The following is a 14813-nucleotide window of genomic DNA, read 5'->3' on the forward strand; positions in this document are numbered from 1 at the left end:
CTACAAACTGGAGGTACCTTCTGTGTGGAGGATAAATGGCGATGTGAAAATACGCGTCCTTCATGTCGAGGGCGGCATACCAGTCTCCGGGATCCAAGGACGGGATGATGGTCCCCAGGGATACCATGCGGAACTTCAACTTTATCAGGAACTTGTTGAGTTCTCGCAGGTCTAGGATAGGTCTGAGACCTCCCTTTGCCTTGGGGATTAGGAGATAGTGGGAGTAGAACCCCTTGCAACTTTCGTCCTTTGGTACCTCCTCTATGCCTCCCTTGGCAAGGAGCATCCGCACCTCTTGTAAGAGGGATTGTTTGTGAGAGGGGTCCCTGAAGAGGGACGAGGATGTGGGATGGAAGGGGGGGCGAAATAAACTGGAGGTGGTACCCAAGTTCCACTGTGCGTAGGACCCAACAATCTGAAGTTAGCTGGGACCATGCAGGGAGGAAAAAGGAGAGGCAGTTGGAAAAAGGAGGGAAAGGATCCTGGAAAGTAACTGGTATGCCGTCCTCAGGTGCACCTTCAAAAGTTTGGCTTTGGCCCCGTAGGTGGTTTGGTGGGACCTTGATTTTGGCCCCCTTGGGGTCCTGACTGTCGTCTATGACCGGCTCTACCATGGCTTCTGCCAAAGTCCTGCCTCTGTCTAGGCGGAGGGTAAGGGCGGTGAGGCTGGGGGTGGAAAGGTTGGCGCTGAGTCACCGGCGTTTGCATGCCGAGAGAGCGCATAATGAGCCTGTTGTCCTTCAGGGTTTGTAGCCTAGGTCCGTCTTTTCAGAAAACAGGCCTCTGCCATCAAAGGGCAGGTCCTGTATCGTATGTTGCAGTTGCGGTGGGAGACCTGAGACTTGAAGCCATGAAATGTGTCTCATGGCAACTCCGGATGCCAGAGTCCTGGCTGCGGAGTCAGCTGCATCCAACGAGGCCTGGAGGGAAGTTCTTGCCACTTTTTCCCCTTCCTCTGTAAACTTGCCCACCACTGCCCAGGTGTTGTAGTTGTAGCGGCTAAGCAGGGCTTGTTGGTTTGCCACCCAGAGTTGGAGGGCCCCTGCAGAGTATACCTTACGGCCCAGTAAGTCCATGCGCCTAGCCTCCTTTGATTTTGGAGCCGGAGCTTGCTGGCCATGACATTCCCTCTCATTGACAGACTGTACGATGAGGGAGCAGAGAGGAGGATGGACGTACAGGTACTCGTACCCCTTGGATGGCACCATGTACTTGCACTCAACTCCCCTGGCAGCGGGTGGAATGGAGGCTGGGGACTTCCAGATGGTATCAGCATTGGCCTGAATTGTCCGGATAAATGGTAAGGCCACTCTTGTGGGGGCGTCAGCCGACAGAATATCCACCACCGGGTCCTCTATCTCTGGGACCTCCTCCACCTGGAGATTCATATTGAGTGCCACATGTCTCGGGAGGTCCTGATGGAACCTCAGGTCAGTTGGAGGAGGGCCCGCGGAGGATGTCCCTGCCACCGCCTCATAGGGAGAGGAGGAAGAGGAAAGACCTGGGATCAGCGGGTCCCGTGTGGCCTTGTGCTCTTGGACGCCTTCCGGCTCCCATATGATCTGGGAGTCTGGTGGCTGAACTGGCACTTCCTCCGTATTGGTAGGAGGGGGGCGGCTGATAGTCGCCTCTGGCACCCGGTGCTCCGATGAGGCAGAGCGAGATGGGACTGGAGGTACACCTTGGGCCTGATGATACGCCCAAGGCATCCAGAATGACCACTGATGGAGGCCTTGATCTTGGGCCTGGGTCTCCTGGAACATCCTGATGGGCACATCGGGGTCACGGTCCTGTGCATAGGAACTGTCCGCGTGAGATGACACCAATGCGTGACGGGATGGCCAAGGAGGGGCTGAAAAACCCTGGGAAGAGTCTCCCTCTCTGATCTTGCTCTGCGTGGCACCGGGGAATGGTACCGGGAGCCATACCGGTACCAGGAACGAGATCGGGACATACGACCGGAGCGGTGCTGGGAGATCGACTGGGATCTCGAAGCTTGGCATCTGGAGAGGCTGCAAGAGACACGGTGCCTGGAGCGGTGCCGGGAGCTGGATCGGTGGCAAGAGTACCGGGCCGATGAACGGGACGCTGATTGGTGCCACGAGTGCGACCGGTACCGAGAAGGGGATCGGTGCTGGGACTGTGAGCGGCGTCAGGACTGGGATTGGCGACGGGACTGAGAACACCGGCGGGATCATGATAGTGAGCGGTGCCGCTCTGCGGTGCCGAGAGAGGGTAGTCTCATCAAGGCAGGCTTGCCCACAGATTGTATGACCTGCACTGGCGGTGCCGGGGATTGAGGCAGGCAGTGCAGACTCTGTCATTGTGATCAGTTCCCTCGCCATGGAAAATGTCTCCAGCGTGGAGGGAATAGTGAGCTCAACCACGGCTCTCGGCAGGGAGCTTTGAGGCACAGGACTCGACAACCCTTGCGGGACTGGAGTTGACGGTGCCAACGATGTCGGTGCCGCAGCAGTATAGGTGCTGGGCGGTCCGATCTAACCAGGTGCTCTGGCTGCAGTGCAGATGGCACAGAAGCAGCGGACGTCTTATGTCTCTTCACCCTCAGGGAGAGAGAACGGTGCCAAGCAGACACCGGTGCCGGAGATGGTCGGTGCCGAGAGGCCTTAGCGGTACTGGTGCAATCCGGTGCCGAAGAAGCGCTTCTTCCAGTGGATTGACCAGCGCTCGGTGCCGAGGGCGGAAGAGTAAGAGCTGCGTCCATCAGGAGCTGTTTGAAATGAAAGTCCTGCTCCTTTTTCATCCTCGGCTTGACGGCCTTGCAGATTCGGCACTTATCGGCTAGGTAGGATTCCCCAAGGCACTTAAGGCAGGAGTCCTGAGGATCTCCTGTTGGCATCGGCTTGTGACAGGCCGAGCACGGTTTGAAACCCGGTGAACCGGGCATGGCCCTCGGCACCGGATGCAGGGAAAGGGCTAATCCCCGAACCCCTCTTAACTATATACACTGACTATGTTATAGAACTAATAAAACTAACTGCAAATATAGAAATTTCAACTATGTATACAAGAATAACGAGAGAACTACGAGTAGCTGGGAGGTGGAGGTCAGCTAAGCTGCGCTCCACTGTTCCAACGGCTGACACGGGCGGTAAGAAGGAACTGAAGGGCCGTTGGGTTGGCAGGGGTATATATCCAGCGCCATAGCGGCGCCACTCCAGGGGGCGCCCAACCGACCTACCGAGTGTTGCTAGGGTAAAAATCTTCCAACGAGCGTGCACGCGGTGCACACACACCTAATTGGAATTGAAATGAGCAAGCACTCGAAGAAGAACGGGGACTTTTCAGCTTGGAAAAGAGACAACTAAGGGGGGATATGATAGAGGTGTATAAAATCATGACTGGTGTGGAGAAAGTAAACAAGGACGTGTTATTTACTCCTTCTCACAACACAAGAACTAGGAATCATGCAATGAAATTAATAGGCAAGTTTAAAACAAACAAAAGGAAGTATTTCTTCACACAATACACAGTCAACCTGTGGAACTTCTTGCCAGAGGATGTTATGAAGGCCAAGACTATAACAGAGTTCAAAAAAGAACTAGATAAATTCATGGAGGATAGGTTCATCAGTGGCTATTAGCCCGGATGGGCAGGGATGGTGTCCCTAGCCTCCGTTTGCCAGAAGCTGGGAATGGGCAACAGGGGGATGGGTCACTTGATTTTTACCAGTTCTGTTAGTTCCCTCTGGGGCACCTGGCATTGGCCACTGTCGGAAGACAGGATACTGGGGTGGATGGACCTTTGGTCTGAGCCAATATGGCCGTTCTTATGTTATCATGTATCATTTGTATGGTGGTAGCACGAGTCTGTGGGGCTACAGTCACTGTGATCTATCTTAAATATTTGGTGAATAACTGAACTGTTTGCTCTGAATAGGTTTGTGGGGGAGACCGTCCGTTTCTCGCACCCAGTGACCTTCAGAACAAACACCTGGAGCTCAAGGAGGAAGCAGTGAAGCTGTTTCGAGGTGTTAAGAAGATGGGTGGGGAGGAGTTCAGTCGCCGCTACCTACAGCAACTGGAGAACGAAGTAGACGAGCTCTATGTACAGTACATTAAGCACAATGACAGCAAGAACATATTCCACGCGGCACGTACCCCTGCAACCCTCTTTGTGGTCATCTTCATCACGTACGTGATAGCTGGAGTGACCGGCTTCATTGGCTTGGACATCATAGCCAGTCTATGCAACATGATCATGGGGTTGACCCTTATCACTCTGTGCACCTGGGCATATATCAGATACTCTGGGGAATACAGAGAACTGGGAGCAGTAATAGACCAAGTGGCTGCAGCGTTGTGGGACCAGGTAAGAGCATGAGCTTGTGATAAAAATAGACATTCTTTGGCCTTGATTTGCTTTGGGATTCTCAGCACCTTTTGAAATAGCTTTTAAATACGTCAGTCGGGCCCCAGGCCTGCACTCAGACGACCTGCACACATCCAGCTGTAGGATTGGGGCTTAAGTCAGCTATACACTCATCCTCTAGACAATGGCCTATCCTGTAGCCTTTCAGAGCAACTTAAACACCACATTTTAACCCATTCCAGACAGTTTCTTTAGCCCTGCCACACACAATGCACCTGCACTAGGTGCTGGGAAAGGCAAGGATAGGTGACTTGTTTATTGAGATGATCATAAGGGTGAGAATTCTGGTACCCAGTATGGGGGCCCTGAACAGAACTGCCCCCACCTGGTCATGTGAGTGAAGTTGGAGGAAACAGGGACACCGGAGCTTGTTTAATGACTGACACCACTAGCCGTTAGGTGCAAAACCAATGCCTCCCATTGAGATTTTGTGTATCCTGCACAATGTAAATCCTGGGCCATAAATTGAGGTTGGGGACCTCATTTTGAAATGTGGACTTAAAGGTCCTGGAAACAGAGAGACGGGGGAGTACAAGTCAGCGTGTTGGATAGCGGTCACACAGGTTTTCAACAATCCTTTAGCCCGTTGGCTTCAGCGGAACTATTGATGTGAGTTAAGCGTCTGTAGAAATGTTGGCTCAATGAGGGCCTAAGCCAACAATGCTAACTTTTAAAAAAACATGGCGGCCTTTTGCTCTTCCAGTTGACAGGGCTGGAATTAGCTCACTTGTTTACTTCACATTTGTAACCCACCAACTGCAATGTACATCTTATTCCACTCTGCTGAGAGTCAAACAAAACACAGAAGGCATTTGTCATCAAGCTTCAGATTCATAGGTGAGCTTTATATGGAAATCAACAGATTCAGGGTTATTAATATGACTTAATTTACTTAATTTCCATTCTTTCCAGTGACTTAAAGTTGTGTGATAGCTTAAAATATGCAGTTTTGGCTGGAAAATGAAACTTTCAAGCTTCCAAAGTAATGCTTTGATAAAATGCTCAACGCAGGCCCTTGGGTAGAGACGTTGAGCATACCATGACATCAGTTCACCATTGCAAATGGAAGCAGAAGTCAATGGATAGAGGGTTGCAGGCGCATGCAGGTTTCCACCTACACTGTGCACTCATGGGATCAGAGTCCTCAGAAGTGGCTTAAATTTGCGTGGTGGGTCAAATAAATGGTGCATTAAATACTATGGTTGGCCAGACACCCACTGACGTCAGCAGGAATTTCACCATTGACTTAAACAGCAACAGGCTGTACTGACATGATTCAAGGGACACCATCCACGTGAAATCTAGTCAGTTTGGGGTGGGGTGAGGTGGGGTGGGAGGAGTTAAAAATAGCGACACCTGCCCCTGTGTAATTTTACAACTGTTTTCCTATTTAAAAAAAAAAACGCTCTCTTCCCTGTTGCTCTGTGAAAGACCCACACACACAGCAGGGGCAGGAACTGACTGTACATCATGGGAACAGGGACAACTGACGATACACAAAATGCTGTCCAGTGCACAGCCTGAACAAATGGAAAATGCTTCTTTTGCTGTCATTTGCAGCAATGGTCACTGCAGGTGTCCAGGGCTAGTGCAAAGAAGTTTTGTGCCCTATGGGAAACTTCCTCCTTCCGCCCTCCCACCCCAGCCCTGTGGCAGCTCTCCGCCCCCCCCTCGTCCCTATGTCACCCCCCCCATGACAGTTCCCCCCCCGGGAGCCGTGCGGCAGCTCCCCACCCCAGCTCACCTCTGCTCTGTCTCCTCCCGGAGCCGCCCCCCCCATGGCAGTTCCCCCCCCCGGGAGCCATGCGGCAGCTCCCGACCCCAGCTCACCTCTGCTTTGCCTCCTCCCTGAGCACGCCTCCCCCACTCTAATTCTCCTCCCCTCCCAGGCTTGTGGCGCCAAACAGCTGATTGGTGCTGCAAGCCTGGGAGGCAGGAGAAGTGGAGCAGTTGCTGCGCTGGGAGAGGGAGTCTGAACCGCATGTGTCAGCACGCCTCTGGCAGCCCAGCCCAGGAACGCTGTAAAAAAACAAAACAAAACTGGGGTCACTGCTTTTTGGCACCCCTCAAATCTTGGCACCCCAGGCAACCGCCTAGTTTGCCTTAATGGTAGCACCAGCCCTGTAGGTGTCACTGGTCCCAGCGCTAGGTACCAAGAAACCTCCAAGTATTTTTTCAATGAAATAACAGCGTCCTTGTAACTGCTGCATCTCCACGACTGCGGCTGCTCAGCTTTGCAGTTCCTGCAGCCCTGACCCAGGATACGTTAATGCAGAAGTGAGGCACAAAACATTAATCTGTTCAAAACTTAAAAAAAAACAACAAACAAAACCTGTCCCTCCACCTTGTCTTCTGCCCTGTATTAAACTAGCCCGCAGCAAGCGTGTTGAGTAGCTTGTGTCATTCTCTGGGCCCAGCCCTGTGTGCTGGCTTTTGTACCTCAGAGGCAAAGCTGCCCATCCATGACTCATTGAAGGTTCTTATAGAGGGGTGGGTGGCTGCTGCTTGCTCTGGAACTAAAAAACCCACATCAACTCTGCCCCCCCCTTTTTTTTTTTTTTTTAGTTTTTACAGCAAACTTACCCAAGTGCCAATATGCCAAGAATCAGCCTGGTGCAGCCCCCTTGCCTCAAGCTGCTAACAGAGGTTTCCAATGGACGTGCTAATAGAGCCTTAACTAGGATGAGCGGGGCAGCACTATTAATTGTAACCACCTTGCCCCCCCCCCCGAATTAAGCAAAGGAAATGATAAATGGGGGGAGAGGGTTAACCAGGCCACCAAGTCTGTGCACCCAGAGGGGCCAGGCCATTGCGGGACAGCAAGAAGGCATTATTGTATCATGTTACTTTTGTGGGCAGAGGGGCAAGAGGCAGCATGGACAGGCAAAAGCAGAGAGACGGGGTTAGATAGCAGGCTTTTGTTTGCATGGGATCCTTTTCTGGCTGTGCTCCTGTTTCTGTCCCTTCTGGGGTTAGCTGCATTGTTCAGACACAGACTTTCCCTGCCCCCCAAACCTTCCAGTCTCATGCAGCGCTGCCAAGTTTGGGTTGCAGAACTTGGAGAAGGAAGTGTATTGGTTTTGGAACTAACCGTTTTCATTGGATTTAAAAAAAACCAACCACCATGGAAACACTGATCCTGGTTTTAGGCTTTGTAAACATTTGTTTTTGCAAAGCATTAAGAGGCTGATCCTCACCTGGTGTAAATCAGCGTAGCTCCGTTAATGACTGGCTAATGAAGTTACTCTGATTGCCACCAGCAGAGGATCGGGTCATTCAATTTTAGGCCAAATTGGACATGATCAGCCCTGTTTTAAAAGCCTGATGTGGTGCATGTTAATGCCAACTGATTGCTCACATGCAGAGCTGTTTTGCCAGTGAAAAGTGCTAGCCAGTAGCTGATGGTAGTATGGCCCCATCAGAGGTGTTTGTCTCTTCGCATCTCCCTGTCAAGGTGGGGTGCTGTTCTGACACTGAGCCACTCTGACAGGGAAAGTGGGCACTTGATTTGCCCCTGCAGTGGTGACCATTATGGGGGATTGAGGGGTGGAGCCACCTCCCTCAACCCCAATTCACCAAAAATCGCCTTCTTCCCTACACTCCTCTCTTATGCCTCTGTAACTCACGAGTTACTACATTGTATCAGTGGTACAATGAATCCAGTGTAAACTGCAAACAGGATCAGAATCAGGTCCCAAAGGAAGGTGTGGCCCGCAAGCCCCCTGCACATTGTTCCTGAGCTTGGAATCAGAGCGGATCCAAAACTTGTCCAAGTCAATCCATGTTTATGGTCCAAATTGGAACTGTGTCTTTAATCAACTTAGGGAACCACCACAGCGTAACCAGCTTTCCTATTTGTTGTATGGACGGAGCCTAACCGCCTGTGGAATAGGTATTGTGCCCTTGGAGCATGCAGCTAAGGGAACATGATCCAGAGTGGGGACGGTGGGGAAGGCTGGGGTTAATGGAAAAGGGCGAGGGGGGGGGCTGACCCTTAAGAAAACTGTGTAAGCCAATGTGAGGCTGAATGCTGTAACATTACCCAGGAAGTGCATTATACAGAGATGCTATTTTTTCCCCCTTTTCCAACTGCCTTTCCCACAGGGAAGCACGAATGAGGTAAGTGGCTTTATCGTTATAGAGACATGCCTTTACCCGCATGCTGCTTGCTCTAGCTGCAAAACGAACATCAGTAACGCAGAGTGAGGTTGGCGCCTTCACATTCCCAACCGTGCATTCTGCCGGGAGCCTGAGTTTGTAACCACTGCTCTTTAAGGAGGTTTGTGTAGCACCTAGAACTGATCGAGTTCCTCAGCGCAGCTGGGATTTGCAAAAGGACCGGCAGATTTGCATCCAGTTCCCAAGCAGAGCTGGGTGTCTCACTCCCTTAGGCACCTTTGAAATTCTCATCCAGTGTTGGGCCCTGCTAGAGAGATCCCCAGCTAAGTCTCTTTGGAACACAGCATACAAGCATTAGATCGCAAGAAAAGCAATTCTGCATGACCAGTGTCTCTCCAATCATACAAAGAGAGGGCCTAGAGCCGGCAATCAGAGTCACCCAGACCGACCAATGGGGCCTCTTGCGTAGACACGAGTCTGTGCATATCCCAGTCTCAGGGCCAAAAGCTTGAGGAAGAAGTTAGCGCTATAGGAGAAGAAATCCAGGATAACAGAGGAGGGAATCTGGGTTAATTTTGGTGTAAGTTTTTGCTTATGCTGACGTGCTTATTCAAGAAATGTTTATTTTCTAATCTTGCAAAACTCCACTGAAGCTAAGCGGAGTTTCACCCGAGTAATGACTGCAGGATCACATCTTACCTTTTCAACCTGTACCCGTTACACCAGTTTCTGAGACACCAACCTCTGTTAAAACAAACTAAAAGAGATTTTAAAAAGATAGTTCCATTCCCCCACCTCTTTGGGACAAAGCTGGCTGCATTTTGAAATGGGACTACATCGGCACACACTGGAGAGGTTTTAGTGCACAGCGGCACGGTCTGTGGGGATAGTTAGCATGCCACAGGTTGGCATGAGACAGATTTACCCCTCAGCTTGCCGCTCGCCAACTGTTTGTATAGACAAGCCAGTTTGCCTAGCTGTAAAATGGGTACACTGTTGATCCGTTTTACCAGGCTGTTCTAAATGCAACTGGTATTAGGTGTAGATGCAGCACATTTGAGTAAGAGACTCAAAGGCATGAACAAGGGTATATAGTATCTTTTTATTGCTCAGGAGTATCAAGCCTGAGGTGGAGCCTCTCTGGTGTTCCCACTCCTAGAAATCATGTGCCCTTTGATTTTTGGAACACGTCTGTTACACGTTCAGCCCAGATATGCCTTTAACAGTGGAACTCTAAGAACCAGACAGTTACACCTTGTTGTTGAGTCTGAAGCAGAACTTTCATGGAGTTGGCTAGGGTGTGCTGCTAAGAACTGAGGCACAACAGGCCCCCCAAGTTATTAGCTTGTCGTGCCATCAAGCCCCTGGCAGAATAACATTTAAAAATGTACAGTAGGTGGTTTTATAAATCAGAGTCAGTTTCCACACAGCTACCAGAAAATCTTGTCTCAGATACTTTTAAGCATCTGAATTTCTGAGCATCTAAATTGAAATTATTTTCCTACATGCATGTTCTGCTCAGAAATCAGTGGCATTATTTCCTGAAGACCGAACATGCTCTTGGTAATGCCAGGGGCTCTCCAGAGTTCAATGACTCATCTCTGCTGTGTAAAATTTAGTCTTGAAAAAGGATTATTGGGAGGGAACGCCAAGCCCCCACAAGCATTAAGTGGTCCTCTTAAATGTTTAAACAATGGGGGACAGAAGAAGAGAACTATTTGCTGGTCTTATGCACAGGGTGACAGTAACATTGATAAAAAGAAAACCAACACAGATTCACACTGAACTTACAAGAGTGCATTAAATTAATGTAGACCTTTGGGCAGGTACCATCTTTTCATCACAACTATTTTTGAAGATAGTATCTTCTCCTTCATGATCAGTGTACTGCAGAAGCCAGGGAAAGATTTATTTGCTAGATTCAGTAGTTTTGTTTGTAACAATTTGTGCTGTCTCCTCTGAAGACAACAGCAAAACCTCTCCACGGGTATGATAAAGGATGCCGAAGGCTAAAACCTGCATTTGTTTAAAGAAGCAATTTCTAGAAAAACTGCATGTACATTTGATGATTAAGGTCTATTGCATGGCATGTTTTACAATCATCTAAATGATCTTCACAAAAAATGCATGAATATATTGAATGTTAACACTTGCATTTAAACATGAACCCTATATAAGAGACCACCCTTACTAGACAAGGAAGCATATGACAGTATCCCTTGAGTCAGTTACATTCTGCCATACAATTAGAAGAACAGGTGGCAGGTGAGCAGCTTTTATCAGTCTCTTGAGCTGTTGCAACAGGCCATTCGATGGAGCCAGTGTATATATGAAGCTGTAGCATTGATGAATGGGGAAGATTTTCATTCTTGAACATTATGCAGAATCAAAGTAAGGTCTATGTAACACATGGGCCAGGTGTTGTCTGTCTCTCCCTCTAAAGAAAGGGACCATGGAAAGGAGTGTATTGATTGGCTGCTCCCTTTGTGCAAGTTGAACGGGTTCTTTAGCTCAACCAATAGAGCAGGGGTGGGCAAACTTTTTGGCCCAAGGGCCAGATCGGGGTTGTGCAACTGTATGGGGGGCTGGGTAGGGAAGGCTGTGCCTCCCCAAGCAGCCTGGCCCCCACCCGCTATCCGCCCCCCTCAGAATCCTCGACCCATCCAACCCCTCCCCCCCAGTCCTTGTCCCCTGACTGCTCCCTCCCAGGTCCCCACCCCCTATCCACCCCCCCCTTGCTCCCTGTCTCCTGACTGTCCCACCCCCTGTCCAACTGCCCTCTGCTCCTCATCCCCTGACCACCCCCTCCTGGGACCCCCTCCCCTAACTGCCCCCCCAGGATCCCACCCTCTTATTCAACCCCCCCGTCCCCCTGTCCCCTGACTGCCCTCCTGACCCCTATCCACATCCCTGGCCCCTGATACCCCCTCCCCGGGACTCCCGCTCCCAACCCTCCCTGTTCCCCATCCCCTGACCTTCCCCCCAGAACCTCCGCCCTCTCCAACCGCCCTGTCATAACATTTCTTCCCAGATCTGGACCTTAGCATCCAAAATATGGGTGTTAGCATGAAAACCTCCAAGCTTAGTTACCAGCTTGGACCTGGTATCGCTGCCACCAGCTAGGAATTATACAGTGCCTAGCTCACTGTGGTCTCCCCAAAACCTTCCCTGGGGGACCCCCAGACTCAGATGCCTTGAGTCTTACAACAAAGGGAAATAACGCCCTCCCCTTGTTTCCTTGTTACTTCCTCCCAGGCTCCCCTCCCTGGATGACCCTAGGAGATTCCTTGCTTCCAGTCCTGGAAACACAAGTACCAAGAGATCTAATCTCTCTTCCCCCTCACCCAGAGGGTATGCAAAGTCAGGCTTAGTAAATCTAACACAAAGAGATTTTCCCCCTGACTTTTTCCTCCCACCAATTCCCTGGTGAGCTGCAGACTCAATTCCCTGGAGTCCCCACTAAAGAAAAACTCCAACAGGTCTTAAAAAGAAAGCTTTATCTAAAAAGAATGAAAAAGGACATAAAAGGGGCTCTGTAACAAGGTGACAATATACAGGGTCAATTGCTTAAAGGAAAAAAATGAATAAACAGCCTTATCCAAAAAGAATACAATTTAAAAGATTCCAGCAACTACACACATGTAAATACAAAAGAAAACAATATAAACCTATTGTCTTACTATCCTTGTACTTACAACTTGGAAACAGAAGATTAGAAAGCCAGGAGATAGAAAGATCACTCTCAGAGCCGAGAAAAGAACAGACCACGAACAAAGGATTCACACCCAAAACTTCCCTCCACCCAGATTTGAAAAAGTCTTGTTTCCTGATTGGTCCTCTGGTCAGGTTTTGTTTGTTACCCCTTTCCAGGTGAAAGAGACATTAACCCTTAGCTATCTGTTTATGACACGCCCCCTCCTCCCTGACTGCCCCTCAAGGCCCCCTGCTCCCCACCCCCTTACCAGGAGCAGGGGGAATAGTCGGGGGCTGGGGACTAGGCTCCGTGGCCGGGAGCTCAGGGGCCAGGCAGGACGGTCCTATGGGCCAGATGTGGCCCGTAGGCTGTAGTTTGCCCACATCTGCAGTAGAGGCTTATGCTTTTAGACCTTGAAGTCCTTGGTTCCATTACCACAGGTGATCCAACCAGCACAAGTTTTACTGGACCAGGTCCATTAGCTTAGCGGTAGTAACAGACCCCTGAACCTATTTCATTCTAGTGACTGGAGCATGGAAAGAAGGAGCGAGGTTGTTACATTTATTTTTCTAGACAGATTTCGTAAGTCACACTTAGCACACATGGAAAGAAAAGTATTATAAGAAGTCCAGGTGTACGTACATTGTGACGATTTTGAACAAGCTACTATAATATGAATGCAAAATAGATCACTTGCTCTATAAACTCACCGATCTAAGAACGTTTGTCTCTTCTGTTCTGTAGGCTTTGTACAAACTTTACAGTGCAGCAGCAACCCACAGACATTTGTATCACCACGCGTTCCCTGCACAGAAATCAGAATCCACTGAAGAGTCCGAAAAGAAGAAAATGTAAGACAGACGTTTTCACATAGGTGCATGAATGAAGCACATACACCTCATCGGTTAAACACTCGCCTAGTTGTATTCATGTACATGTTTCTGAAGCTCCTGAAGTGGAACAGGAGAGAACACAAAATAATTCACTTGTAAAGATGGTTTCATGTGTGTGTTTTAATTTTGACGACACAGTGTTTGATGGGAAGATGTAGGCATGTTTTTCATTTTGTTTATATGTACATACTTGATTTTGCTGCAAATATATACAATACTCTTAATTTTTAATATCAAGCAATTCTTGCCTGGTTTGGACTGATTTATGAAATCTTGCTTTCCACTTTAAATTTAGTACGCAATATGATGAGATCACTAACAACATGATATGGTAATTAGATATGTTTTCCAGATGTAAACCCTAGCATTATTCAAAAGAACCACCTCTTATATTATTCTCAGATATGCTTGTTCACGTAAATATCACGTAACCAAAGGTTTGATTAATCAATGTTTTTCCTCATATCTGCCATGAACTACACAATTACATCAACACTTTTTAAAAAAAACATATGTGCTAACTTGCTTTGTCAGAAATTGTAAGGCCACTTCTTCTGCTATGGTATGTTTAATGATATTGTGAGGAAAGTATGCTTTTTCCTTTGATAAATTTAATGCATAAAAAGATGACTTTGTACATGTATTTGAGAAAGTTTCACTGTTTCTGTATATATTTTCGTTTAGTGCTTAGAAATTGTGTTCACAGTTCTATTTTATTGTCAGAGAATTAAAGTTTCCTTTCGGTTCCTATGAAGTTGATCATATCGTGAGAAATTAATTCACTAACTGGCGTTTTCTTAAATCTTAACGTTCATCTAGGTTTGTTTTTCTATCATTTATTTGATGAACATTATGCTTTTCTTTAGACACAATCCCTCAAAAATGTTAGCTGCTGTTTTTAGAAATGCAGAGTGGAATTTGATTATACTGATCATTCAGAGGGTGGCGGATTTGCACTGAAATTTTTTTAAATAAAACACCCACAGAGCAACCACGGTACATTTAGTAAAAGTCCTCGCTTTAGAGGGAAATAGTATGTAAAGTTGCAGGCATGAAACTTCAACTATCTACACCTCTTTAAATATAGTATACTTAGACTACTGAGGAAAGACAGCTATAAACACAGGAAAAAAGGCATTTTTTACAAAAAAATTGTCTTAACTATGTGAACTGAAGTGACACATTTTTAAATATAGAGCCAAAAAAAGTGGCAGCTTCCTGTGTGGTAGTTATTTATTTTTTTCAAGTTTATAGTGGCACAAGCCATCGTCCATAGAAAGGCTCTGATTGGGTGTTGGTCCTGAGGTACATTTTTGTATGTAGAAAATTATCAAATTTCTTTACCACCACTTTTTCCTGGCCCAGTCAAGCACTGGGCACTAAAATTACAGCAGGCATTGGGAATCTCGTTTCCACGTTTCTCCAAACCTGGCAAACACTGTCACGTCGCTTTTCAAAGACTGCTTCAGTGTAAGCACGGTATTCACGCTGTGCTGCACTTATCTTCAGAAAGTGGAATGGCCTCAAATGCTTCTCTCTCAGCTGTCATGAGAGAGTTTTGCTTGAGTTGCGTCAAATACGCGAATGGCATTGAACAGTGCCACTGCTCCGGGAGTAGGGTGGCACTGCATGGATGTTTCACGTTTTCCAGCCTGGGTTAAGGAGTGCTTCTGTGCCCATTGCATACTCCCCTTCATCAGTACGGCTCTTTGCCC

At 48.3% G+C, this 14813-nt stretch overlaps 1 protein-coding gene across 2 annotated transcripts in view; it reads left to right on the plus strand.

Moving 5' to 3' along the window:
* LOC115651694 (atlastin-1) overlaps positions 1 to 14201 on the plus strand; it is a 59888-nt gene extending 45687 nt beyond the window's left edge. Inside the window, exons 12-14 of one of the 2 annotated variants that reach the window (XM_030562834.1) lie at positions 3901 to 4332; positions 8497 to 8511; positions 12950 to 14200. In XM_030562834.1, coding sequence (XP_030418694.1) covers positions 3901 to 4332; positions 8497 to 8511; positions 12950 to 13060 — 558 coding nt within the window. In that variant the 3' untranslated portion in view covers positions 13061 to 14200. Of the gene's footprint in view, positions 1 to 3900; positions 4333 to 8496; positions 8512 to 12949 lie in introns of both variants that reach the window. The other variant, XM_030562835.1, reaches the window with a different exon arrangement.
* Positions 14202 to 14813: the final 612 nt, after the last annotated feature.

The sequence above is a fragment of the Gopherus evgoodei genome, chromosome 4, assembly GCF_007399415.2.
Source record: "Gopherus evgoodei ecotype Sinaloan lineage chromosome 4, rGopEvg1_v1.p, whole genome shotgun sequence".
Taxonomy (NCBI): domain Eukaryota; kingdom Metazoa; phylum Chordata; order Testudines; family Testudinidae; genus Gopherus; species Gopherus evgoodei.